Source organism: Dendropsophus ebraccatus, chromosome 10, assembly GCF_027789765.1.
Source record: "Dendropsophus ebraccatus isolate aDenEbr1 chromosome 10, aDenEbr1.pat, whole genome shotgun sequence".
NCBI classification, from domain to species: Eukaryota; Metazoa; Chordata; class Amphibia; order Anura; family Hylidae; genus Dendropsophus; species Dendropsophus ebraccatus.
In genome coordinates this window covers 101,255,017-101,282,554 of record NC_091463.1, presented here as the reverse complement: position 1 = coordinate 101,282,554, position 27,538 = coordinate 101,255,017, and the positions used below count along the sequence as shown (strand labels likewise).

The 27,538-nt window shown below is 45.8% G+C and overlaps 1 protein-coding gene and 1 long non-coding RNA gene across 3 annotated transcripts in view; one reads left to right on the top strand and one right to left on the bottom strand.

Moving 5' to 3' along the window:
• Positions 1–27,538, top strand: part of KLHL4 (kelch like family member 4) — a 112,916-nt gene that overhangs the window by 79,867 nt on the left and 5,511 nt on the right. The window contains exons 5-9 of the mRNA XM_069985692.1: positions 861–1,073; positions 11,222–11,408; positions 13,789–14,013; positions 14,781–14,943; positions 22,966–23,178. Of these exons, the coding sequence (XP_069841793.1) occupies positions 861–1,073; positions 11,222–11,408; positions 13,789–14,013; positions 14,781–14,943; positions 22,966–23,178 (1,001 nt within the window). The remainder of the gene's footprint in view (positions 1–860; positions 1,074–11,221; positions 11,409–13,788; positions 14,014–14,780; positions 14,944–22,965; positions 23,179–27,538) is intronic.
• Positions 664–27,538, bottom strand: part of LOC138802415 (uncharacterized) — a 40,330-nt gene continuing 13,455 nt past the window's right edge. For both annotated transcript variants that reach the window (XR_011364762.1, XR_011364761.1), the window contains one exon: positions 664–954. This is a non-coding gene — a long non-coding RNA (uncharacterized lncRNA). The remainder of the gene's footprint in view (positions 955–27,538) is intronic.

The window sequence follows — 27,538 nt, the reverse complement described above, 5'->3', positions numbered from 1 at the left end:
GCAAATCTCCTAAATCCAGTAATATACTGGCGGATAGTGGAGTGGGATCCCGGCTGCAGGGCGCGGACGCTCACAGCCATATAAGTGTAATGCCCGGCATTAGAAATCATTACAGTCTTCATCCCTCCGGCCTTGCAGGATCCATCCACTTGTTTATGTATATACTTCTCTCCAGGCATCTGGACCTCACTGGGCTCCAGCCGCAAATCATGGTATATAGGGAATAACCAGCTGTTACTTGCAGTTTGTATTAAAGAATTTCTGATTATTATAATGTTAAAGGGGTAGTACATAAAAAAAAAAAAAAAACTTTCAAATCAGCTGGTGCCAGAGATTTGCAGTTTACTTGTAATTAAAAAATCTTCAATCTTCCATTACTTATCATCTGCCGTAGGTCCTGCAGTGGTGTATTCTCTCCAGTCTGACACAGTGCTCTCTGCTGCCACCTCTGTCTATATCAGAAACTGTACAGAGCAGCAGCAAATCCCCATAGGAAACCTCTCCTCCTCTGGACAGTACCTGACATGAACAGAGGTGGCAGCAGAGAGCAGTGTGTCAGACTGGAGAGAATACACCACTTCCTGCAGGATATGCAGCAGCTGATAAGTACTGAAAGACTGGAGATTTTTAAATAAAAGAAATTTACAAATCTCTGGCGCTTTATAACTTCAACTGATTGAAAAGAAAAAGATTTTTTTTGTGAACTACCCCTTTAACTCAATTATTTTCCCTCTTGGATATTCCGTCTAGTAACAGATAGATCTCATTGCTGTAGCCGGGATTCACCATCCAGCTGTGACAATACTCCGGCCTCATTCTTATTTTATGAACCATCATGATATTATTTTTTTTTTTTCAAGGAACATTTTATTGAAGTCATCCGTAATCAGGAATTTCTTCTGCTGCCTGCGAATGAAATCGCCAAACTGCTGTCCAGTGATGATATCAACGTCCCTGATGAGGAGACAATATTCCAAGCATTAATGCAGTGGGTGAAACATGATGTACAGACGCGGCAGAGGGACCTGGGCATGCTCCTCTCCTACATCAGGCTACCACTACTCCCCCCACAGGTAATAACCCTACTGACAGAATAAGTATTTAATCCCTCCAGGATTATGCATTTACATTAGCTATAATGCTGACCCTGTGTACAAGAATATAACTACTATAATACTGCTCCTATATACAAGAATATAACTACTATAATACTGCTGCTATATACAGGAATATAACTACTATAATACTGCCCCTATATACAGGAATATAACTACTATAATACTGCTCCTATATACAAGAATATAACTACTATAATACTGCTGCTATATACAGGAATATAACTACTATAATACTGCTCCCTATATACAGGGATATAACTACTATAATACTGCTCCTATATACAGGAATATAACTACTATAATACTGCTCCCTATATACAGGGATATAACTACTATAATACTGCCTCCTATATACAAGAATATAACTACTATAATACTGCTCCTATATACAGGGATATAACTACTATAATACTGCCCCCTATATACAGGAATATAACTACTATAATACTGCCCCCTATTTACAGGAATATAACTACTATAATACTGCTCCTATATACCGGGATATACTACTATAATACTGCCCCCTATATACAAGAATATAACTACTATAATACTGCTCCTATATACAGGGATATAACTACTATAATACTGCTCCTATATACAGGGATATAACTACTATAATACTGCTCCTATATACAAGAATATAAGTACTATAATACTACTCCCTATATACAGGAATATACTACTATAATACTGCTCCCTATATACAGGAATATACTACTATAATACTGTTCCTATATACAGGAATATAACTACTATAATACTGCTCCTATATACAAGAATATAAGTACTATAATACTGCTCCCTATATACAAGAATATACTACTATAATACTGCTCCTATATACAAGAATATAAGTACTATAATACTGCTCCCTATATACAGGAATATACTACTATAATACTGCTCCTATATACAGAAATATAGCTACTATAATACTGCCCCCTATATACAGGAATATAACTACTATAATACTGCCCCCTATATACAAGAATATAACTACTATAATACTGCCCCCTATATACAGGAATATACTACTATAATACTGCTCCTATATACAGGGATATAACTACTATAATACTGCTCCTATATACAGGAATATAACTACTATAATACTGCTCCTATATACAGGAATATAACTACTATAATACTGCTCCTATATACAGGAATATAACTACTATAATACTGCTCCTATATACAGGAATATAACTACTATACAGGAATATAACTACTATAATACTGCTCCTATATACAGGAATATAACTACTATAATACTGCTGCTATATACAGGAATATAACTACTATAATACTGCTCCCTATATACAGGGATATAACTACTATAATACTGCTCCTATATACAGGAATATAACTACTATAATACTGCTCCCTATATACAGGGATATAACTACTATAATACTGCTCCTATATACAGGAATATAACTACTATAATACTGCTCCCTATATACAGGGATATAACTACTATAATACTGCCTCCTACCTGTGAGGAGGTGTGTTTGTAGCTCTCCTGCATTGCTCTCATGCCTGGAGAAAGCCCAGGGCGGGGCCACCCTGGGTGGGGAAGCTCCCCAAGCGAGGCCCAGGCTCCAAGGCCTACACTGGGAGACAACTCCCATCATTCTAAAGTGGATGAAAATCCACAAGTTTCCAGTCTGAAAAGCAGTAATGGGAATGTAAGCCGCACAAGTACAAAGAAAGAAGACATGATGGAAGTCAGTAAGACTAAAGAGACAACAGCAGCAGCAGGAAGCCCTAAGCCAAGCCAGCAAGGTGAACACATGGTGAGACAAGCAGCAGGTGCACAGCCCCCCACTCCTGCACCCAGACAGAAGAGGACATCTCTGGAGAGACAGACCCTGCAGGAGAACATCAGGCAGCAGGTGATGGTCTCCAGGATGGTGGGTCACGGCAAGACAAGATCTGCAACAAAGCTGGAACCAGGTGACTGCAAACAGCCTGAGAGACCACAGAGGCCTACACCTGAGGAGAAGGAGCCAGAGACCACAGAGGCCAACACCTGAGGAGAAGGAGCCAGAGAGAGCACCTGAGCTGCAGATGGCGGAGGAGATCCCAGGTCTGGTAAGGAGGATGGGGGAGCTAAAACACCATAAACAAATGCTGCAAGTACAAATAGACTGTATATACAATCTAAAAACTGTCCACCCTGAGAGTAACACCCTGTATGATGCTAAGCTGCACTCACTGAGCATTGAGCTGGCTGAGGTGGTGAGGGAGATGGACTGTGTCCTGGAGAGGATGGGGCCTCTGGCTGAGACTTACCACAACCAGGAACGCTTTGCTGCCCAAGCTCAGACTGTATCATCCCAGTCCAGACCCTCAGACGCTGCGTCTATGTCCCAGCGAGGGCCACGTGTCATCCTGCAGGCCCCAAGCTTTGTGTTCCAGGAGGGGAAACATCAGCAGAGACAACAGCAGCCACAAACATCTCTGGCTGTCCCTGAGCAACAACCTATCTCTCAGACTGCACATGCACTACAAGTCCCAGCCAACACTACACAGCAGCAGGACAGTGGAGAGTGTGGAGAGTCATCTGTGTGTGGGACTGTGGACAGTAATAATGATCCTGCTGTGTCTGACCCTCAGACAGCAGCACATGGACTACAAATCCCAGGAGAAGCATCATCGGCACCACAAGTCCCAGCCAACACTGCACAGCAGCAGGACAGTGGACAGTCATCTAGGTGTCATACTGTGGACAGTAGTGGTGGTCATGGTGTACCTGAGGGGTCAGGGGTTGGAGGGGATACGCAGTCTGTGTGGGAGATGGAACCATTTGATGATGCCATGGTAGATGGGGTGGTGGCGATAGAAAATAATGTTGCATGTGATTTCCCCCCATTACCCCCACATGTTGAGGCTGCCCCCTCTAGTACAGATCCTCACCCGAAAACCCCTGAGAGTGCCCCCCGTCAGGAACCCCCCAGAAACGCCTGGAGTCGGGGTGCTCCATCATTCACCCCCAGTGCCCATTATACCGGCCAGGCATTTAAGAGGAGGAACGTGGTGAGGTTCAAACATAAGGGCAACAAGGAAGACCTCCCTGCCAGGAGACTAGTCATCCGGGAGCTCCTGTGCCACCAGATGGGGTTCTCGCCAGCCGACATCCTGGCCGTAATAAACCTTCCAGACAGACAGGGCTATGACGTTAGCTTTAAGCTCATGTCCAGTCTGGATCGGTTTTGGGCGCAGTTTCCCAGGTTTAGGGACACAGAGGGCTGGAATAAGTTCATCCTCATTCCCATTTCTAAGCCTGATACAGCCACGGTAAATATCATCTTCTGGAATGAGTCTGTTCCCCCCCAGGATATAGTGGTATGGCTCAGGCGACACTGTGACCTCATGTCTGACCTGGCGGGCACTGGTGAAACTACGGCAGCATAATAACATCACGCTGCATCTCCCCAATTCCTTCTTCATTGGGAGAGAGAAGGGGGTCTGTTTCTATCCTGGGCAGCCCAGGAAATGCTTCAAGTGTGGTAAACTGGGTCATGTGGCTAGTGTGTGCACGGTGCTGAGGTGCAACCTGTGTGGGGAGGTCGGCCATGTCAGTTCCATCTGCAAGAACATCCGCTGTAACCTATGTGGTAGGATCGGCCACCCGCACAGGGAATGCCCAGATGCCTGGCACAATATATGTGGAGATCTCCCTGACCAGGACTTGCTGGCGGCGGCCGACGTCTTAGAGGAGGAGGCTTTAATATCAGGGACAATACTCACCAGACAGGAGGTCCAGCAGGGGTCAGATAATGTACATCCAGGTCCATCATCAGAGGGGGTGCAAGTACACAGAGAGGGGGTGCAGAGACGCACAGAGGGGGTGCAAGTACACACAGAGGGGGTGCAGGGACGCACAGAGGGGGTGCAAGGACACACACAGGCCACCTCAGACCAGCAGCAGACACAGACAGTCTCCTCTAGGTCACCATCTGTATCTGAGGAAATAAAGTGCAATAAAAGGAAGAAAAAAGACCCGTCCTCCCGCAAACCTGAGGAGAGTCCCAGCGCAGGCCAGAGGGCCAAGAAACAGGTCACTAGCGGTGATGGAATCATGGTCTTATCCAATAGATATGATGTCCTCTCAGAATCAGATGGTGACTACGAGAAAGAGCTAGAAAGGATTGATAAAGAGAGTGAAGAGGACACAGGGCTCCCCGCACAAAAAAGAAAAACCCCTCTATAGAGACTCCGACACAGTCAGACATGGAGACTGGAGGTAGAGACAGCGACTCTGACATGTGATGATGGCAGTCACGTATATGGTATTCCTCTATTATCTTCTTATGGCTGGGTTCTCATTAAACATCGTCTCCAGTAATGCCAACAGCATAAAAGTAAGAAGGACGAGACATGCAGTATATGACCATCTGAGACACCTGAATGCCGATGTCATCTTCTTGCAAGAGACACGTCTAACGTCATCTGGACTGTTGTCTGAGGCCCAGAGAGATTGGACGTCTGGTCCATCCTTCTGGTCACTGGCTGTAGAGCCTTATGCTGGAGTAGCCATATTGTTTACTACAACTGACGTGACTGTACATAGGATGACTGAGGTTGTTATGGGGAGGTGTCTGGTCCTTGAGGTCACTGTCCATAGCAGACGGCTCAGGCTTATTAACATCTATGGCCCACAGACAGTGACGGAAAGGATACATGTCCTTAATGAGGTGAAGCCATACCTCTTTACCTCTATTCCCATTGTACTAGCTGGAGACTTTAACGTTGCCCGGTCATCAGGTGACAGGTCCTCCGGCAGAGCTGTGGTCAGGGACTCTGCAGTCCTTAATAACATGATTTTGCAGGCTGGTCTGAGTGACGTCTTTGCACAGGGTGGAAGGAGGCCGAAATTCACATACTGCTGTGGTGACAGGAGGAGTAGAATAGATCTGGCGTTTGTGAATCCCACAGAAACTGTTAGCGGGATAAATGAGAAAGGCGTCCCATACTCCGACCACCTGGCCTTGTGTTTCTGCCTGGGAGTCGCTAAACGTCCAGATCTTGGTAGGGGATTATGGAAACTTAATTCCAGCCTCCTGGATGACGTTTATGTCCAGCATTGTGTTCACTCCCTCCTCCAGAACCAACTTGAGAGAGTGGATTTTTATGACAACATGGCTGACTGGTGGGAGGATGTCAAGGAGGAGATCCGCTCCCTCTTGAAGAAACTGTCTATTAGGAGAGGGAAGAGTAAGTATGGCCAGTATCTAAGACTGCGCAAAGAATTGGAGTCACTCTATTCGGTGGGTGGGGGTGACCAACAAAGGATTGACCGGCTGAAATCCGAGATGAGCCAGTATCAGTACAGTAGGTATACCTCCCTGGTGGTTGAACGGGATTATGGGTCCTTAGGGTCTCCTGATCCCTATGAGAATTGCCGGGAGCGTGTGGCAAAGAAATTAATCTCTGGTCTCACTGACTCCCAGGGTGTTTTGCAGGAATCTCGGGAGGGTGTCCTGGGGGTCGTGAGATCTTACTATACTGACTTGTTTCGGAGGAAGGCTTTGGATAAGGAAAAAGTGACCCAATTCTTGGAGGCAACTCCAGTGCCTGATACTAATGATTTGGACTTTTCTCCTTTGACAGCAGAATTATCGGTGGAGGAGGTCAAAGAGGCCATTGATAAGTTACATCTGAAGAAGGCACCAGGTCCAGATGGCATTACAGCAGAATTCTATAAGAAATTTAGAGACCTCTTGGCTCCAATCCTTGTGGATGTATATAGGAATTGTCTAGAAAATCACCTGATGCCTCCATCCATGAGGGTTTCATCGCTAATTCTGCTGTCTAAAGGTAAAGACCCTAGCGACATCAAGAACTGGAGGCCAATTGCCCTCTTGAATGTTGACAGGAAAATTCTGGCAAAAATTCTGTTTTCTAGATTAGTTTGTTTGTCCCCAGCACTGTTGGCAGGCTGTCAGTATGGCACGGTAAAAGGGCGGAACATCTCTGGAGCGGTGCTCTCCATCAGGGAGATGTTTGAGAGATGTAAAGCCCTTGGGTGTGGGAAATATGTTGTAGGTCTTGACCAGGCTAAAGCCTTTGACAGAGTAGATCATGCGTATCTATGGGCCACTTTATCAAAGTACGGTATTCCAGGACAATTCATAGATTGGCTGAGAACTTTGTACTGTGAGGCCGAGAGCTTTCCTCTGATCAATGGTTGGCAGGGTGGCACGTTCAGGGTTGAGGCAGGGGTGCGACAAGGTTGCCCACTGAGTCCACTGCTGTATGTATTTGCTATCGATCCGTTCCTGAGGTCACTGCAGCGGTGTGGTTTTCAGGGGGTACCGGTCCCCCATTGCTTGCCCCTGGATGTTGTTGCCTACGCGGATGATGTGACTGTAGTGATATCTGAGCCTCGTGAGGTGGAGATGTTGTCTGCAGCCATCAGAAGCTACTCGGAGGCCTCAGGGTCTCTGGTCAACCTTGAGAAGAGTCAAGCTTTCTGGACATTGAATACGAACCCAGATTTTGATCTGCCACAGTTTGCCAAGGCCTCCACCCATATTAAGATCTTAGGGGTTAAATTCGGGAGGGATGATAATGCCAGGTTAAATTGGGAAGAGAAGTTGGATGCCGGAAATGTAAAGGTTCAGCGATGGAAGAACTGGAGGCTGACCTATAGAGAGCGGATCTCAATGTTGAAGACTTACCTGGTCCCCGTCTTCTTGTACGTCTCTGTCGTCTTTCCTTTGCCAGAATCTTTCTCGGCTAGGCTCTTTAGCCTGTTCTTCCAGCTCTTATGGGGGAACAGGTTGAATCCAGTAAAAAGAGGGATAACTTACCTGCAGAGGAGAGAGGGTGGGCTAGATATGTTAAATCCAAGGGTGTTCTTTGACTCCATGTTTCTTAAAGTTAATTTTGGTTGCCTGGACTCAAACAACAGTCCTCTGTGGGTAAATAGTATCAGGGACTGGATATTGCCTTTTGCAGAAACTTGGATGCGAGGTGGCAGTCTCAAGAGGGGGAGATTGACTCCTGGACACCTTCCCCAGTATCTGGAGTATGGAATACGATGTCTCAAGAAATGGAGTATTGATAAGTGTTTCATTGAGGGTAAAACCAGGAGAGATCTATACTCCAGAGTGTGCAAGACTTTCTACAACATACAACCTGCACTTAGGGACTGTCCAACCACAACCCTGCAGGATAGTCTGAGGCTTCTCAATGGTCCGCGGCTCCCCCCTAAGTTCTGGGATATCGCCTGGCTTTCATTACAGGGGAAGCTCTTTGTTAGGGGAAACCTGAAGTTCCTCAGTGTGTCAGATCGCATGTGTCCCTTGGGTTGTCAGCAGGAGGAGACTATGGATCACTTCATCTCAGAGTGTTGGGGTGGACGGAAAATCTGGTGTGACATATCAGCCAAGCTACAGATCCCCACATTACAGTCACTGAAATACCCAGAAATCATCTATGGGGTCACATCTAATGGGTATAATATCAACCGGGGGACCCTGTATCTGATCATCTCTGTGATCAAGTATTACCACTGGCACACTAGAACGCGAGTCTCTGTCCATAGTGAGCCATTCAATCACAGCAAAGCCATATCCCTCATCATGTCAGAGCTCAGGTGGATCCGGGCACTAGAGGTCAGGAAAAAAGGGGAAAACATTAGATTATGGAGGAACGTCCATCTGGACTAATGTATTATATTGTATTGTATTGTATATAGTATATTGTCATGGAGGCTATTATTTATTTATTTACTTCTTTTTCTTTTCCCCTTTAGTTAAAATGGGCTTAAGTTACAATTAGTATAAGTTATACTGTAAGATCATTTATTTATTTATTTATTCTGATGGAAAAGTATTTCTGTATTTCTGTTTGTTTTATACCAATAAAAATTGCCTCCTATATACAAGAATATAACTACTATAATACTGCCCCCTATATACAGGAATATAACTACTATAATACTGCTCCTATATACAAGAATATAAGTACTATAATACTACTCCCTATATACAGGAATATACTACTATAATACTGCTCCCTATATACAGGAATATACTACTATAATACTGTTCCTATATACAGGAATATAACTACTATAATACTGCTCCTATATACAAGAATATAAGTACTATAATACTGCTCCCTATATACAAGAATATACTACTATAATACTGCTCCTATATACAAGAATATAAGTACTATAATACTGCTCCCTATATACAGGAATATACTACTATAATACTGCTCCTATATACAGAAATATAGCTACTATAATACTGCCCCCTATATACAGGAATATAACTACTATAATACTGCCCCCTATATACAAGAATATAACTACTATAATACTGCTCCTATATACAGGAATATAACTACTATAATACTGCTCCTATATACAGGAATATAACTACTATAATACTGCTCCTATATACAGGAATATAACTACTATACAGGAATATAACTACTATAATACTGCTCCTATATACAGGAATATACTACTATAATACTGCTCCTATATACAAGAATATAACTACTATAATACTGCCCCCTATATACAAGAATATAACTACTATAATACTGCTCCTATATACAGGAATATAACTAGTATAATACTGCTCCTATATACAGGAATATAACTACTATACAGGAATATAACTACTATAATACTGCTCCTATATACAGGAATATACTACTATAATACTGCTCCTATATACAAGAATATAACTACTATAATACTGCCCCCTATATACAAGAATATAACTACTATAATACTGCTCCTATATACAGGAATATACTACTATAATACTGCTCCTATATACAAGAATATAACTACTATAATACTGCTCCTATATACAGGAATATAACTGCTATAATACTGCCCCTATATACAGGAATATAACTACTATAATACTGCTCCTATATACAGGGATATAACTACTATAATACTGCTCCTATATACAGGGATATAACTACTATAATACTGCTCCTATATACAGTGGAATATACAGTCATTCCACCCCAGTGGAATGACAGGGTGGGACTCTCATGCTGACTACCCACTGCAGCTGCTACTGACCATAGCATCAATGCTTTATATGGATGAGACCTCACTTATCTCTCATCCCGGCCATTGCAGTAGGTTGCCAGCTGTATGTGCCCACAGATCTTGTTAGTGGCAGTGTATGTAAGTGGCGGTGTATATGACTACAGATAAGTGGCGGTCTTTGTGACCACAGATCGTTTGAGTGACTGTGTATGTGACCACAGATTGAGGGAGTGGAGGTGTATGTAAGTGGCGGTGTATGTGACCACAGATCTTGTAAGTGGCGGTGTATGTGAGTGGAGGTGTATGTGAGTGGCAGTGTATGTGACTACAGATTTTTTAAGTGGCAGTGTATGTGAGCACAGATAGTGAGTGGCGGTGTATGGAAGTGGCAGTGTACAGTATGTGACCACAGATAGTGTAAGTGACAGTGTATGTGAGTGGCTGTTTATGTGACTACAGATTTTGTTAGTGGCAGTGTATGTGAGCACAGATAGTGAGTGGCGGTGTATGGAAGTGGTAGTGTACAGTATGTGACCACAGATAGTGTGAGTGGCGGTGTATGGGAGTGGCGGTGTACAGTATGTGACCACAGATAGTGTGAGTGGTGGTGTATGTGAGTGGCGGTGTATGTGAGTAGCGGTGTATGTGACCACAGATAGTGTGAGTGGCGGTGTATGTGACCACAGATAGTGTGAGTGGCGGTGTATGTGAGTGGCAGGGTATCTGAGTAGCGGTTTATGTGACCACAGATAGTGTGAGTGGCGGTGTATGTGAGTGGCTGTTTATGTGACTGCAGATTTTCTAAGTGGCAGTGTATGTGAGCACAGATAGTGAGTGGTGGTGTATGGGAGTGGTGATGTACAGTATGTGACCACAGATAGTGTTAGTGGCGGTGTATGTGAGTGGCAGGGTATGTGAGTAGCGGTGTATGTGACCACAGATAGTGTGAGTGGCGGTGTATGTGAGTGGCGGTATATGTGAGTGGTCACAGATCGGACAGTTGTGTCGCCCTCATTTATCAGTGTGAGAGGTTTCCTGTCTGTGACTAAATCTTGCGGTTCAGTTACTTGCAGATCTAGAGAACAGCCCGATGTTCGCCAACGATCTGGACTGTCAGAAGTTCCTGATGGAAGCCATGAAATACCATCTCTTACCGGAACGGAGATCGATGATGCAAAGTCCCCGGACTAAACCTCGCAAGTCAACAGTCGGGGCTCTTTATGCCGTGGGCGGGATGGACGCTACCAAAGGTACAAATTATAATTGTCCAAGAGCCGTAAAATATCAGAGAGGCTGCAACTCAGGCGATACAATATACACTGTGAGGCCGCAGCATAGAATAAGGCTATAGCACACTGATCATATATGTATGTATTCACAGTATCCTTAGCCTTCCTGATCAGCCAGAGACCTCAGGCCATGCGTTCCCTCAGACACAATTACTTCTTATCCTCCTTGTCTGGTTACAGTTTTAGGCTATGTTCACACTACGTAAGTAGCGCGTTCCGTGAATAAGCGGACAGAGATTTACGTAGTTTGGGTATAATGGAAAGTATAGGATCTACGGCTGCACAGTTCACACTACGTAAGAACTTACGCCAGGATCGTATGCGGCGCCGTAAAAAATGAACCAGACCATTGTTTCAGGACGGAAATGCTGTAACTTACGCCCGTAGCGCAACATGCGGTCCCGTACGGAGTGGTGATTTCTTCATTTTTGCACTTTGATTTGCCGATCCAAAAGGTTCTGTGGGGTGTCCGGGGCTAGCCGAAGATATCCAAGTAAAAGACCGCTGTCAGATCGCTACATATGGCGCTCGGGAAGCGTAAGTAGACTACGGGCGTAAGTTCGCAGACCATACGTAGCTGGCCGCAACTTGCATAAATTCCCGGCCGGAGTTTAACACGTATATGTCCGGCTGGACATATACGTAGTGTGAACATAGCCTTACACTAGTTGGTTTTTCAGAGACTTGAGAGATTTGTGAACATTTGCAGAGATTTCTGATAGGGATAAGTGATTTACTGTACTTCGCTAGGCTCGGCGGTCAGCTTGTCAGCCAGCTGCCATTGAACTCTGTGCCACTCCGGGTGCCTGGAAAAGCAGGTTCCAAACTTTCCCAGGACTGGACCCAGTTTTCCCAGACACGCAGAGCAAAGCGGCATGGAGCAGCACGGAGATGAAAGGCAGCCGGCTGACAAGCTGACCGCCGCGCCTAGCGAAGTACAGTAAGAGACACCTCCCTAATTCTGTCTCCTATTATAGCACTGAGAACCATCCACTATGATGGAGATCATGGACTCTCCAGCTCATAGATAGACACTTGGTGTTCTCTTCTGTATAGATCCAGGCAGGGGGGGGGTCATCCCGCGGAGCTCAGGGATTATATTCACCGTGAAGAGCAATGTCTATAATTGTCCATAAAAGACAAGAGAATAAGTCATCCAATCAAGTAAATGCTCTGCTGGCGGTCCGCACATCGATCCCCGGCTGGATTCATTTCCCCCCCAGTGGTCTCACCTTCATCCAAAGTGACAGACAGATAAAAACAATCAATAAGATGTCACCACTGCCGCCGACGCTCTCACCGGTTACAATGAATTATATATATATAAATGCCACCTCAGCCCAATGAGGACGCGGCCTCCCCAACAACCCACCAAGGCCAGAAGAAGAGAAGAGCTGGAGTCTATGGAGCGGTACGAATACAGGAAGGCGCCCGTAATCCACGTAGTCTGGAGGAGGCAAAGCCCCAACCTAGAAATGTTAATCACCGTTAGCTGAAACTTTCACATCTCTTGTTCTTGTAAAGAATAACAAGCGAGAGGGCGCCCGGAATTAATTCCCGATCTCCAGACGGACGCTCGCTATTCACCGGGCGAAGAGGATGAATATTAATGACCGACCCGTCAATCTCAATCTGTTTGATCTCAGGATAATCCTGATGCAGCAAAAATCTTTCTGATCTTCCCCTTTTATCCCCTTCTATTTCACTGTTTATTTATAAGGGGGATGAGGTTCCTGTATTGTCCTTCCAAGTCTTCTTATAGGTGGAAAAGGTTTATAGGGCAAATACACAAATATATAAGGACCCTGCATTATAATAGGGAGGTAGACACAACTGATCTGTAGTTTATTTACATAAACAGTGAATACTGAATACATACATTACTGATCCTGAGTTACATCCTGTATTATACTCCAGAGCTGCACTCACTATTCTGCTGGTGGGGTCACTGTGTACATACATTACATTACTGATCCTGAGTTACATCCTGTATTATACTCCAGAGCTGCACTCACTATTCTGCTGGTGGGGTCACTGTGTACATACATTACATTACTGATCCTGAGTTACATCCTGTATTATACTTCAGAGCTGCACTCACTATTCTGCTTGTGGGGTCACTGTGTACATACATTACATTACTGATCCTGAGTTACATCCTGCATTATACTCCAGAGCTGCACTAAGTATTCTGCTGGTGGGGTCACTGTGTACATACATTACATTACTGATCCTCAGTCACATACTATATTATACCCCAGAGCTGCACTCAGTATTCTGCTGGTGGGGTCACTCTGTACATACATTACACTCAGTGATGGTGGTTACTTATATATTGTAGGGGCTACAACCATTGAGAAGTATGACCTACGGACAAACAGCTGGATACAGGTCAGCACCATGAACGGCCGGCGGCTGCAGTTTGGGGTGGCTGTGATCGACAACAAGCTCTATGTGGTTGGAGGACGAGATGGACTGAAGACGTCCAATACTGTGGAGTGCTTCAACCCCGTCACCAAAGTGTGGACAATAATGCCCCCCATGTCCACCCACCGGCACGGACTGGGTAAGAGCAGGTTGTATGGGTAAGAAGGGGCCGTGTCACTAAGCAAAGAAGGTACAATCAGATGTGTAACACACACACACACACATACTGTACATACACACACACATACACACACATACTCACAGTGGTATCTCGGTTTAAGAGTAACTTGAATTAAGAGCGTTTTGCAAAAAGAGCTCAGTTTTTCAAAATTGTGACTTGCTGTAACAGCATTGCTTTGGTGTAACCCCTCTCTCCCCGGACAGAGAGTGCTGCATGTATGTGCCCACATCTGCCCTGCTCATTCCTTCCTGCTCCCTGCAGTCTCTCTCAGTCCTTGTGTTTCCCATCCTCTGCTATAATGTGCCTGCACTCACACTCAGCTATACACACTGCTGCTATAATGTGCCTGCACTTACACTCAGCTATACACACTGCTGCTATAATGTGCCTGCACTCACACTCAGCTATACACACTGCTGCTATAATGTGCCTGCACTCACACAGCCAGTATAGAAAAGGGCGGAGCTGTAATATTGGGCGGGGCTATAATATAGGGCAGAGCTTTAATATGGGGTGGGGCTATAATATAGGGCAGAGCTTTAATATGGGGTGGAGCTGTAATATGGGGCAGGGCTATAATATAGGGCAGAGCTTTAATATGGGGCGGGGTAGTAATATAGGGTGGGGCTATAATATTGGACAGTGTAATTATTGCAGTGGTTTATACTGTACACAGCAACGCCATTGCTTCTCGGATACTGGTAACACTTGTCTGTCTTCCCCAGGCGTGGCCGTGCTGGAAGGTCCCATGTACGCCGTAGGCGGCCATGATGGATGGAGCTATCTGAACACAGTGGAGCGCTGGGACCCTCAGGCACGACAGTGGAATTATGTGGCCAGTATGTCCACGCCCAGGAGCACGGTCGGCGTGGCCGCTCTGAACAACAAGTGAGTGATGAGAGTGACTGATGGCGTATACTGAGGATGGGGTACAGGCCGCCGTATACTGAGGATGGGGTACAGGCCGCCGTATACTGAGGATGGGGTACAGGCCGCCGTATACAGAGGATGGGGTACAGGCCGCCGTATACAGAGGATGCGGTACAGGCCGCCGTATACTGAGGATGGGGTACAGGCCGCCGTATACAGAGGATGGAGTACAGGCCGCCGTATACAGAGGATGGAGTACAGGCCGCCGTATACAGTGGATGGGGTACAGGCCGCCGTATACAGAGGATGGGGTACAGGCCGCCTTATACTGAGGATGGGGTACAGGCCGTTGTATACAGAGGATGGGGTACAGGCCGTCATATACAGAGCACAGAGTCACTGGATACAGTCTCTTCCCCCCGAGCAGTCACTGAATTCAGTCTCTTCCCTCCGAGCAGTCACTGGATACAGTCTCTTCCCTCCGAGCAGTCACTGGATACAGTCTCTTCCCTCCGAGCAGTCACTGGATACAGTCTCTTCCCCCGAGCAGTCACTGAATACAGTCTCTTCCGCCTGTGCAGTCACTGGATACAGTCTCTTCTGCCTGTGCAGTCACTGGATACAGTCTCTTACCCCCGAGCAGTCACTGGGTGCAGTCATTTCCCGCCGAGCAGTCACTGGGTGCAGTCTCTTCCCCACGAGCAGTCACTGGGTGCAGTGTCTCTTTGAGCTGACGCTGGGCTCTGGTATCTGTAAGAATTCTGTCTTCCTTTGCTAGAACACGACTTGTACATGATATGGTGGAGGATAGGGGGCAGCGGCAGTCATCGGGTCTCATGACTGCACCTAACAAGTACAGAAAGTTACTTCATTGACTGACATCACTTCTACTGCCACCTTGTGGTGAATGTGAGAATATATCAGGCGTTTGCTTAGTGATCCAGGATCAGTGATACCGTGTAGCGATCGACCAGCAAAAACTGATAGGTCGTCAATAAAAGGAGGTCACCGGGGGCTACTAGGAAATGCTTCACTGACAACTGGATGGTGCATCAGTAAATCCCCGACCACACTGACGTCTATTGGAGCTTATAAGCGGATCCTATAAGTGCAGGTCCTACTTCTTTTTTTTTCCGAAACAGATCAGTAGTAAAGACGGATGTGTGGACGACCACATCTGTCAGTGAATCAGGATCGTCATGTGTGGATGAGGCCACAACCATCTTCTTTGTGCAAAAAAAAAACCCTGAACTTTTCTACTAGAATAATTGGGATCAAATAAATAAAAGGCATCAAGTGAACAGAGAGTAACTGCCGGCAGCCGCTGCAAGGATGACAGCAGCCACTGGGAGGATGACAGCAGCCACTGGGAGGATGACAGCAGCCACTGGGAGGATGACAGCAGCCACTGGGAGGATGACAGCAACCACTGCCAGGATGACAGCAGCCACTACCAGGATGACAGCGGCCACTGCCAGGATGACAGCAGCCACTGGGAGGAAGACAGCAGCCACTGGGAGGATGACAGCAGCCACTGGGAGGATGACAGCAACCACTGCCAGGATGACAGCGGCCACTACCAGGATCACAGCGGCCACTGCCAGGATGACAGCAGCCACTGGGAGGATGACAGCAGCCACTGCCAGGATGACAGCAGCCACTGGGAGGATGAGAGCAGCCACTACCAGGATGACAGCAGCCACTGGGAGGATGACAGCAGCCACTACCAGGATGACAGCAGCCACTGGGAGGATGACAGCAGCCACTGCCAGGATGACAGCAGCCTTCCCTGCCCTGGAGAGTGTGTCTGGTACAGACAGACTCACTGCCATATGCAGACTTTTACTATAAGGTAAAAGTGGAGAAAGTGGCTTTTTTTTTCCTGATAAGATATATTTCTATGTTTCTTGCCTTCTCTGATACTATTACTTTTAGTTTATTAAAACTGATGTGACTGAAGAAAAGAAGGGATATAAGTGATGAGAGAGCTAAGTCCTGGGGCTCGTATACAATGTATCATATACAGAGCTGTCCAAGCCAATGAAGTGTATCAGACGGATTCAGGTCCTGGAATGTGACAATACTGACATCTAGTGGTGGAAAGTCAGATCACAGCGCTGCTTACACTGAGAGGGATTATCTGCTTTTATAGAGAAAGAATCAAGGGTTTTGGTCCAGGGTAAAGTCCCTTGCTGTTACGGGCAGTGAAGGAGTTAGGGTTAGGGCAAGAGAGACATTTTTTGCTACTGATATATCTAGCTCACATTGGATTATTGCGCTGACACATTGTAACAGACTTTCAGCTGGTCTGTGAGGGTTGTCAACTAGTAAAATGTTCCTAGTCGCCAACAAGAAGCAGAGTTATAGAATAGCCTGGGGTATAGAATTGCCTGGGGTCTCTAAGAAAGTTGGCAAACATTTCCCCATCACTGTCAGATGACAGGACGCCGGCCCTTTAAGGACACAATGCAACTTTTCCCCTTTAATTATCTCCTTTTGGATATTAGACAGTGAAATCTTTCCTCAGCGGAATTGGTGGCGATAAATAGAGGAAAGTATTTTAGATTATTAATAATAAGAACAGATTCCCACACTAAGCAGTTTTTCCGGAAATGCGATTGCAGCGTTTTTCTTCTTCTCGGAGCTGCAGACAGGGCCGTCTTACCCATTGGGCAGGGTAGGCGGCTGCCCGGGGGCCCTTGCGTCCTAGGGGGCCCCTGCCCTCTGTGACCTGTATTTTTAGCTTTATAAGACGCACTTATAAAACTAAGTGCGTCCTATAAAGCGAAGACGGCTCCCAAGCAGGGCTGAGCACCGCAAGGAAGCCGTCCCGCCCGCCCCCTCTATTGCCGCTCACTATGCATATGCATAGTGAGCGGCCCTGAGTGATCCCCTCCGCCCGCCCCTTCTATCGCTTCTCAGCTGACAGCCGATCAGAAGCCCAGGAAAGTGCAATGAGCAGCACTTTCCTGGGCTTCTGATCGACTCAGCTGAGCGGCGATAGAAGGGGCGGGCAGTCCAGGAACTCACCCGTCCGGCACCCCCAGCAGCTCCTCTCCCGGCAGCGCGCTCCCGTCATCCTCCGGCACAGGCAGCGGGGTACAGAGACGCTGCCTGTGTCCTGGATGTGTCATGCAGCAGGTCACTTTCGGCACAGGCAGTCTCTCTGTACCCCGCTGCCTGTGCCGGAGGATGTCGGGAGTGCGCGCTGCCGGGAGAGGAGCTGCTGGGGCCGCCGGACGGGTGAGTAACTGGTTTGTTGTTTTGGGGGGGCACTGGCTACTATGGGGGCACTGGCTACTATGGAGGGCACTGGCTACTATGGAGGGCACTGGCTACTATGGGGGCACTGGCTACTATGGGGGGCACTGGCTACTATGGGGGGCACTGGCTAATATGGGGGCACTGGCTACTATGGGGGGCACTGGCTACTATGGGGGGCACTGGCTACTATGGGGGGCACTGGCTACTATGGGGGCACTGGCTACTATGGGGGCACTGGCTACTATGGGGGGCACTGGCTACTATGGGGGGCACTGGCTAATATGGGGGCACTGGATACTATGGGGGGCACTGGCTACTATGGGGGCACTGGCTACTATGGGGGGCACTGGCTACTATGGGGGGCACTGGCTACTGTGGGGGCCACTGGCTACTGTGGGGGGCACTGGCTACTGTGGGGGCCACTGGCTACTGTGGGGGGCACTGGCTACTATGGGGGGCACTGGCTACTATGGGGGACACTGGCTACTATGGGGGGCACTGGCCACTATGGGGGACACTGGCCACTATGGGGGACACTGGCTACTATGGGGGCACTGGCTACTGTGAGGGGCACTGGCTACTATGGGGGCACTGGCTATCATGGGGGGCACTGGCTACTGTGGGGGGCACTGGCTATTGTGGGGGCACTGGCTACTATGGGGGGCACTGGCTACTATGAGGGGCACTGACTACTATGGGGGGCACTGGCTACTATGGGGGTACTGGCTACTATGGGGGACACTGGCTACTATGGGGGCACTGGCTATTGTGAGGGGCACTGGCTACTATGGGGGGCACTGGCTACTATGGGGGGCACTGGCTACTATGAGGGGCACTGACTACTATGGGGGGCACTGGCTACTATGGGGGGCACTGGCTACTATGGGGGGCACTATATGGGGGGATTGGCTACTATGGGGGGATTGGCTACTATGGGGGGCACTATATGCAAAGATGTGGGGGATTTGATGGTGGCGGTTGGGGGGGGGGGGGGCAATTCGCACCTCTGCCCAGGGGCCCATAATACTGTTAAGACGGCCCTGGCTGCAGATAAAGCCTGCCATCCGCCCTCCGCGAGCAGCTGTGGATGTATCGCGCCCTCCCATCACCTCGCTGCCTCTCCAGCGTGTACAAAACAATATCACAATCACACGCCATTCATCCTGAGGACGGCAACTCAGCTCTGCTACATGTGCAGAAAACCGCCAACTATGCCAGACTGCTGCCAGGGGCATCTGTGTGTTGGGGGAGGGATCAATGAACCCCATCCCCCTCATTATACTGAGCGGTCTGCCCTGTACATCTGCCACCTTCTCAGGGTTCAATCACGGCCGCTGCGAGGACGTTATAACAATCCTGATATACTAACTCCCATCATTGTAACAAATTATTGTTATGTTAAAATAAAATGTTAAATGACAACTCCGGGCAAAATGTATTTTTTATTAAGTTATTACATAAGAAAAGTTAGACAAATTTCTAATATACACTAATTATGGGAAATGCACATATAGTGGTATATATATATATATATATATATATAAAACATACTGCTATTTCCCACATTTAAGTAGATCAGGCAGACTTCAATTTCTCTAAAAAACTGTGATGTCACGACTCGGGTGTATGTACCTGCAGAGTCCAGCAGGGGGCGCAGTATATGTAGAAATCAGTGGGTTCTCCCTCCAGTCCCGTGCTGCCAGCTGCTTTGCGATTTGTCCCCCCTCCCATCCCACTGTGCTCGGTGTTTGCAATGTCCCCCCTCCCTCTCGGCCGTGCAGTGTGATGAGCGGCAGATAAAAGGAGCGTTCATCCTGCTGCTTGGGACCAGGCAGCACGGCCGGGAGGGAGGGGGCACATTGCAAAAACCAGGCAGAACGGGATGGGAGGGGGGACATCGCAAAGCAGCTGGCAGCAGGGGACTGGAAGGAGAACGCACTGATTTCTACATATACTGCGCCCCCTGCTGGACTCTGCAGGTACATACACCCGAGTCGTGAGACTGGAGATTACTTAAAGGGGTAGTCCACCAAAAAAAATTTTCTTTTAAATCAACTGGTGCCATAAAGTGCCAGAGATTTGTAATTCACTTCTATTAAAAAATCTCAAGTCTTCCAGTACTTATCAGCTGCTGTGTGTCCAGCAGGAAGTGGTGTTTTCTTTCCTGTCTGACACAGTGCTCTCTGTTGCCTCCTCTGTCCATGTCAGGAACTGTCCAAAACAGGAGCAAATCCCCATAGAAAACCTCTCCTGCTGTCCAGACTGGAAATAATACAACTTCCTGTTGGGCATACAGCAGCTGATAAGTACTGGAAGGCTTGAGATTTTTTAATAGAAGTAAATTACAAATCTCTGGCACTTCATGGCAGCAGTTGATTTGAAAGAAAAAATTTTTTGGTGCACTACCCCTTTAAGTCGTGTACTGGAAGACTGGAGATTTTTTAATAGAAGTTACAAATCTATATATATATTACAAATCTATCTAATCTTTCTGACACTGTATGATTTTTTTTCTGCAGATTTCCCCATTAATTGCCACACAGTAAAACTTTTCTTTACAAGTTCTATAATTCTCTACAAAACTTTCACTTTCCCATTTACAGCTGGAGGTTTGTGACAATGTATCACTATGTATCACTGCTGACAATTCTATGCTATACTTTATCTGTACTGATACACTGTAACAAACTAATGAGAAAGGAAAGAAATGTGTTCAGGTGCTGTGTACTCCTGGGGTTTAGCTGCGGCTCCCCAGCTCCCAGCATGCCCTGGGGCCATCGGCTGGAGGTCACTGCTGCTTTAGAACAGGAGATCTGTGCTCAGCTGGTCTAGACTGGATACAATTGCACCAAACTCTCAGCTGTGTAAAGTTTCTCTCCTTTTAGGGTTTGCAGCTTCTGTAATATTTACATTCACTGAAAGCAAACAGAGATCCTGATAACTGAAGATATAACAGCCAGATAGATGCAGAACGTCTGAGGATTCTGCTTTGTGTTAAATAGTTACAGTGTATATGACGTCTTCTATCTGTATATGATGTCTTCTCTCTACAAGCCCCAGTCGTGGTTATCTGGGTTAAGCTAAGCTCCCGGGTATTTCCCAGTTACCTGCACTGCGAGATAGGATACGTAGACCTTCTGGTAGCTTTGTCCTATCCAGGCTAGTTCCTCTTGTGTATCAGGATACTATGCTGCACTTTTTAGACTGGTTCACGGCGTGGGCTAGGATGTTCCTAGACTCTTCTCCCTTGAAAGTGTTTATCACTGCATAGTAGATATAGTGTGGTGTCCCACCACTGGTGTTGCTATTGGTTACACCCTTCGCAAAAGCCTGTACCTTTTGTAAGTAAGTGGTGATGTAGTAGTGATAAAGTTTAGCCACTAGCTGTCGCTATTATAGATATATGCACTTAGTAGCTGCACGGCTGAATTATGTAAAGGTTTATTGTTTATTTATGTGTCAAGTGGATCTGTGAACCTATGGGAGTATCTTTTTCTTCTGTTCTATCATCTCTCACTTTACTTCTTCTAATGCACTATTCACCCACTCACAGCACATGTTAGATAAGCTGGAGATAGGAAGTCACATGGGTAGAGGAAGTGTAGAGGTCTTTTGTTACTAGAATCTGTAGGGGAAGGACGCAAGCTAGAACGCTCCCTACAGTGGTCCCCCTTGGGCCCTGGCCCTCTGCCAGGTCCCACCCTTCGTAAGCAGTTTTAGTCAGGTTCCTGTATGGTGAGGAAGGAAGACAAGACGCACCTAACAGTTTCTCCTCAAGTAACGCTACACAACATAATATCCCCTCAGCAACCCAGCAGGTCACTGACCACAGGGGAACAAGGTACAACCGGCCCTTTAAACTAAAAGCAGGTGTGCCACCACACCTGTGTACCCAACTGGCACTGGCATCATTACATAATAACATTGGGCCCGGCTGTATCTCGGCCAACCACCACAGGAGTGGCGTCACACTGTACCATCTAGAAAGTGACTGACCGTACCTCTGACATAACACCACGGGGGCTCACCACAATAGTATAAGTACTGAAAAAGTTGAGTGTCTCTCGTTGCATCTGTATACCCACGCGTCTTAGACTAAACCAGACTAAACTGACTTGTCCTGGACGAGGGTCCTGGCGTGAGCCATGCCCTGGCTTGGCTACAGCTGGGACGTTAGTTCTATGTGTCCTTCTCCCACGAGAATCTGGGTAAGAACTGATGCTACACCACCCCCACCAAGTGACTACTTCCTACAGGGGCTAAGCAATCTACCCTGTGAGAGGTGGAAAAGAGTATGTGCAAAAGAAAGAAAGAGATAGGCCAGTGGTAGAAAGCATCTCTGATTAGCATCTCTGTTAGCAAAAGCATATGGTACACATATAAAACAGTAACCCATTCCTAACCTCAGCTGTGCATTACATAGGAATACACATATAAAAGTACTGACATCTAGTGGTGAAACCTCAAAGTGCACTTCATCACCACTTTAACCTGGAGGAAGAAGCTTTTTTGAGTGGTGTAAATGAGAGACACAAAACACCCGTGGTGGGACACCACATATATAATGTCTTCTATCTCTCTGTATATAACGTCTTCTCTCTGCATATGATGTCTTCTACTTGTATATGATGTCTTCTCTCTGTATATTTTTCTCTCTGTATATGACGTCTTCTATCTGTATATGACGTCTTCTCCCTGTATATAATGTCTTCCCTCTGTATATGACGTCTTCTCCCTGTATATAATGTCTTCTCTCTGTATATTACTTCTTCCCAGGTTATACGCGGTTGGGGGCAGAGACGGCAGCTCTTGTCTTAAATCCATGGAATGTTTTGATCCTCACACAAACAAGTGGAGCATGTGTGCGCCGATGTCGAAGAGACGGGGAGGCGTGGGAGTCGCTACATACAATGGATTCTTGTACGCCGTCGGGGGCCACGATGCGCCGGCATCAAACCTTTGTTCTCGGCTGTCAGACTGCATGGAGAGGTGAGCAACATCCTGCGGCGGGATGAGAGGAGCTGTCACTGGCAGCGCTCACGCCTGCAGCATGTCACCTACACGTTTGTACTTATTTGTGTTTTCCTCCCGTTATATGTACAATGACTGATGCCCTGGATCCAGATACATCCCTCCCCCAATACTTAATCAGGGGCTGCAGGCTCTATCTGTTCTGCTGCCTGAGGCAAAAATTCAAATGGTAGCCCCCCCCCCCCCACACACACACACACAGACACACATATTATATATATATATATATATATTTACAACAGAAAAAGCCGTGGCACTCCAAAATGTAGTGAAAAAATTACGTGGTTTATTAGCCCAAATCCGCAGATTTGCGGATTTGGGCTAATAAACCACGTAATTTTTTCACTACATTTTGGAGTGCCACGGCTTTTTCTGTTGTATATACTTAGCACCTGTGGTCGCAAGGGTGCATGCTGGAAGGCACCGCATTTACCCATTTTAAGGAGTGCTGCACTAAAGATTTCATTTATATATATATATTTATATATATATATATATTTATATATATATAAATAAGCAAAGAGAGTGAGCAGCACAGCAATGCAGGTAAAGGTGCCAGCGTTCAGGGTCCTGACTTCAGACCGTCTTCATATATTAGCAGAGAATCCGCAGCACACAAAAAGTTCGTGAAGACCATGATTTATTTAATTCATAAGTGCAGCAATCCAACAGACGCAACGTTTCAGTGATGTCATATCACCATTTTCACGCTTGAAAATGGTGATATGACATCACCGAAACGTTGCGTCTGTTGGATTGCTGCACTTATGAATTAAATAAATCACAGTCTTCACGAACTTTTTGTGTGCTGCGGATTCTCTGCTAATATATATATATATATATATATATATATATATATATATATATATATATATATATATATATATATACACACACTCACCGGCCACTTTATTAGGTACACCATGCTAGTAACGGGTTGGACCCCCTTTTGCCTTCAGAACTTCCTCAATTCTTGGTGGCATAGATACAACAAGGTGCTGGAAGCTTCCTCAGAGATTTTGGTCCATAGTGACATGATGACATCACACAGTTGCCGCAGATTTGTCGGCTGCACATCCATGATGCGAATGCTTCCACCACATCCCAAAGATGCTCTATTGGATTGAGATCTGGTGACTGTGGAGGCCATTGGAGTACAGTGAACTCATTGTCATGTTCAAGAAACCAGTCTGAGATGATTCTAGCTTTATGACATGGCGCATTATCCTGCTGAAAGTCGCCATCAGATGTTGGGTCCATTGTGGTCATAAAGGGATGGACATGGTCAGCAACAATACTCAGGTAGGCTGTGGCGTTGCAACGATGCTCAAGTGGAACCAAGGGGCCCAAAGAGTGCCAAGAAAATATTCCCCACACCATGACACCACCACCACCAGCCTGAACCGTTGATACAAGGCAGGATGGATCCATGCTTTCATGTTGTTGACGCCAAATTCTGACCCTACCATCCGAATGTCGCAGCAGAAATCGAGACTCATCAGACCAGGCAACGTTTTTCCAATCTTCTACTGTCCAATTTCGATGAGCTTGTGCAAATTGTAGCCTCAGTTTCCTGTTCTTAGCTGAGCAGAGTGGCCCCCGGTGTGGTCTTCTGCTGCTGTAGCCAGGGCCGGACTGGGACTTAAAATCAGCCCTGGCAATCAAACCCCAGCAGCCCACATACCATATCCTTCCCTATATATCATGGATAGCCGTGTAAAATACGAGCTGTAGCAAATTCTGCTTCATTTAGCCATGTCCCCACTACTCCCCTAAACATGTGAACCCCACCATCAGCACCTAAAAATAATGCTATAACATGATCTGCTGATGATTTGATGCGGCATATATATGCATTCATTTCAACTGATTAAATAAGAAGCATCAAATCCGCATTTGATTAGGTATGAACGTGCCCTTACAGGAAACCTGTGGGCTCTATACCAGGTACACAGCTGTAGATCCCAGCGTATAGGTCAGGGACTGGACCTTTAGTCCAGTGTAAACCTCTGTAACCATTCTTTTCATTACCAGCTGAAGTGTCACAGAGGTGGAGCCACCGCAGCACCTTCTGCCCCCGTACCTTCCTGCTCTGACTGATGGACGTATAGGTTAGTGCTGCTGCTGCCGCTGCTGTTGTGAAACTTTAGTTGGAAATGAAAAGGACAATTATATAAGTTTACACTGGACTAAAGGTCAGTGATATCTCCCTCACACCTGTCTGCTGAGATCTACAGCCCTAGACCTGGTACGGACCTCACAGATTCCCTTTATAGGAGAAAAACATGGCCACCTTCTTCCAGAAACAGTGTCACACTCTTCTTCAGTTTGTGTGAGGTATTGCAGCTCAGTTCCATTGAAGTGAATGGAGCCAAGTTGTAATAACCATACACAGTCTGAGGACAGGGTGGTGCTGTTTTTGGACAAAAGTTACTATATTTTTTAAATCCCTTTTATCCTGACTATGTCTCCATATAATGGCGGTCAAAGCTACATAATAAGCTGCTAGATAGCCATTTCCTACTGGATATCTATCTATCTATCTATCTATCTATAGTATCTATCCCCTATCTATCTATCTCCTATCTATCTATCTCCTATCTATCTCCTATCTATCTCCTATCTATCTATCTATCTATCTATCTCCTATCTATCTCCTATCTATCTATCTATCTCCTATCTATCTCCTATCTATCTATCTCCCTATCTATCTATCTCCTATCTATCTATCTATCTATCTATCTATCTATCTATCTATCTCCTATCTATCTATCTATCTATCTCCCTATCTATCTATCTCCTATCTATCTATCTCCTATCCCCTATCTATCTATCTATCTATCTATCTATCTATCTATCTATCTATCTATCTATCTATCTCCTATCTATCTATCTCCTATCTATCTCCTATCTATCTCCTATCTATCTATCTATCTCCCTATCTATCTATCTCCTATCTATCTATCTCCTATCTATCTATCTCCTATCTATCTATCTATCTATCTATCTATCTATCTATCTATCTCCTATCTATCTATCTATCTATCTATCTCCTATCTATCTCCTATCTATCTATCTATCTATCTCCTATCTATCATCTATCTATCTATCTATCTCCTATCTATCATCTATCTATCTCCTATCTATCTATCTATCTATCTATCTCCTATCTATCTATCTATCTATCTATCTATCTATCTCCTATCTATCTATCTATCTCCTATCTATCTATCTCCTATCTATCATCTATCTCCTATCTATCTATCTATCTATCTATCTATCTATCTATCTATCTATCTATCTATCTATCTCCTATCTATCTATCTATCTATCTATCTATCTATCTATCTATCTCCTATCTATCATCTATCTATCTATCTATCTCCTATCTATCTATCTATCTATCTATCTATCTATCTATCTATCTATCTTTTTTCTGTGCATGATAACACTGTCATAGTTAACACCAGTAAGCAAATATTATCACCATACTGTACACGTTACTGCCATACTGTCACTAAGCAAACCCACCAATATTTCCTATACTAACAGTATATAAGTAACAAATAATATCACCCCACCATGAGCACGGCCATTATCACCACATAGTGACTAATACCGCTACACTGTGACTGAATACAATCCACTATATACAACACTAAAATTACCAATAATACGAGTAATACCATCACACCATGCCCACTACTCCCACCATACGGTGACTGGATAATACCACTATACCATCACACCATGCCCCCTACTCTCACCATACAGTGACTGGATAATACCACTATACCATCACACCATGCCCACTACTCTCACCATACAGTGACTGGATACTACCACTATACCATCACACCATGCCCACTACCCTCACCATACAGTGACTGGATAATACCACTATACCATCACACCATGCCCAATACTCTCACCATACAGTGACTGGATAATACCACTATACTGGCACCAAATAACAGCCACTATCTAAAGACCAATATTCTCCCAAAGCAGCGACAATAGAACACAGATGTTACACTCTGTCCCTCCAGCTGTTACAAAACTACAAATCCCATCATGCCTGGACAGCTAAAGCATGACGGGAATTGTAGTTTTGCAACACCTGGAGGGCAGGAGTGTGACACCCCTGATACTGAGGCAGATCCCAGCTGTATAAAGGTTCTGCAGACCTTACAGGTGATTATAGTGCAGTTACATCCTGTCACTCACAGTAGGCGTCTTCTCTGCACTTTTCTTTTTCTTCTCCATCTGGCTCCGGTCATCAGGAAGGCTTCTCTGGCCATGACTCCTCTCCACGGGA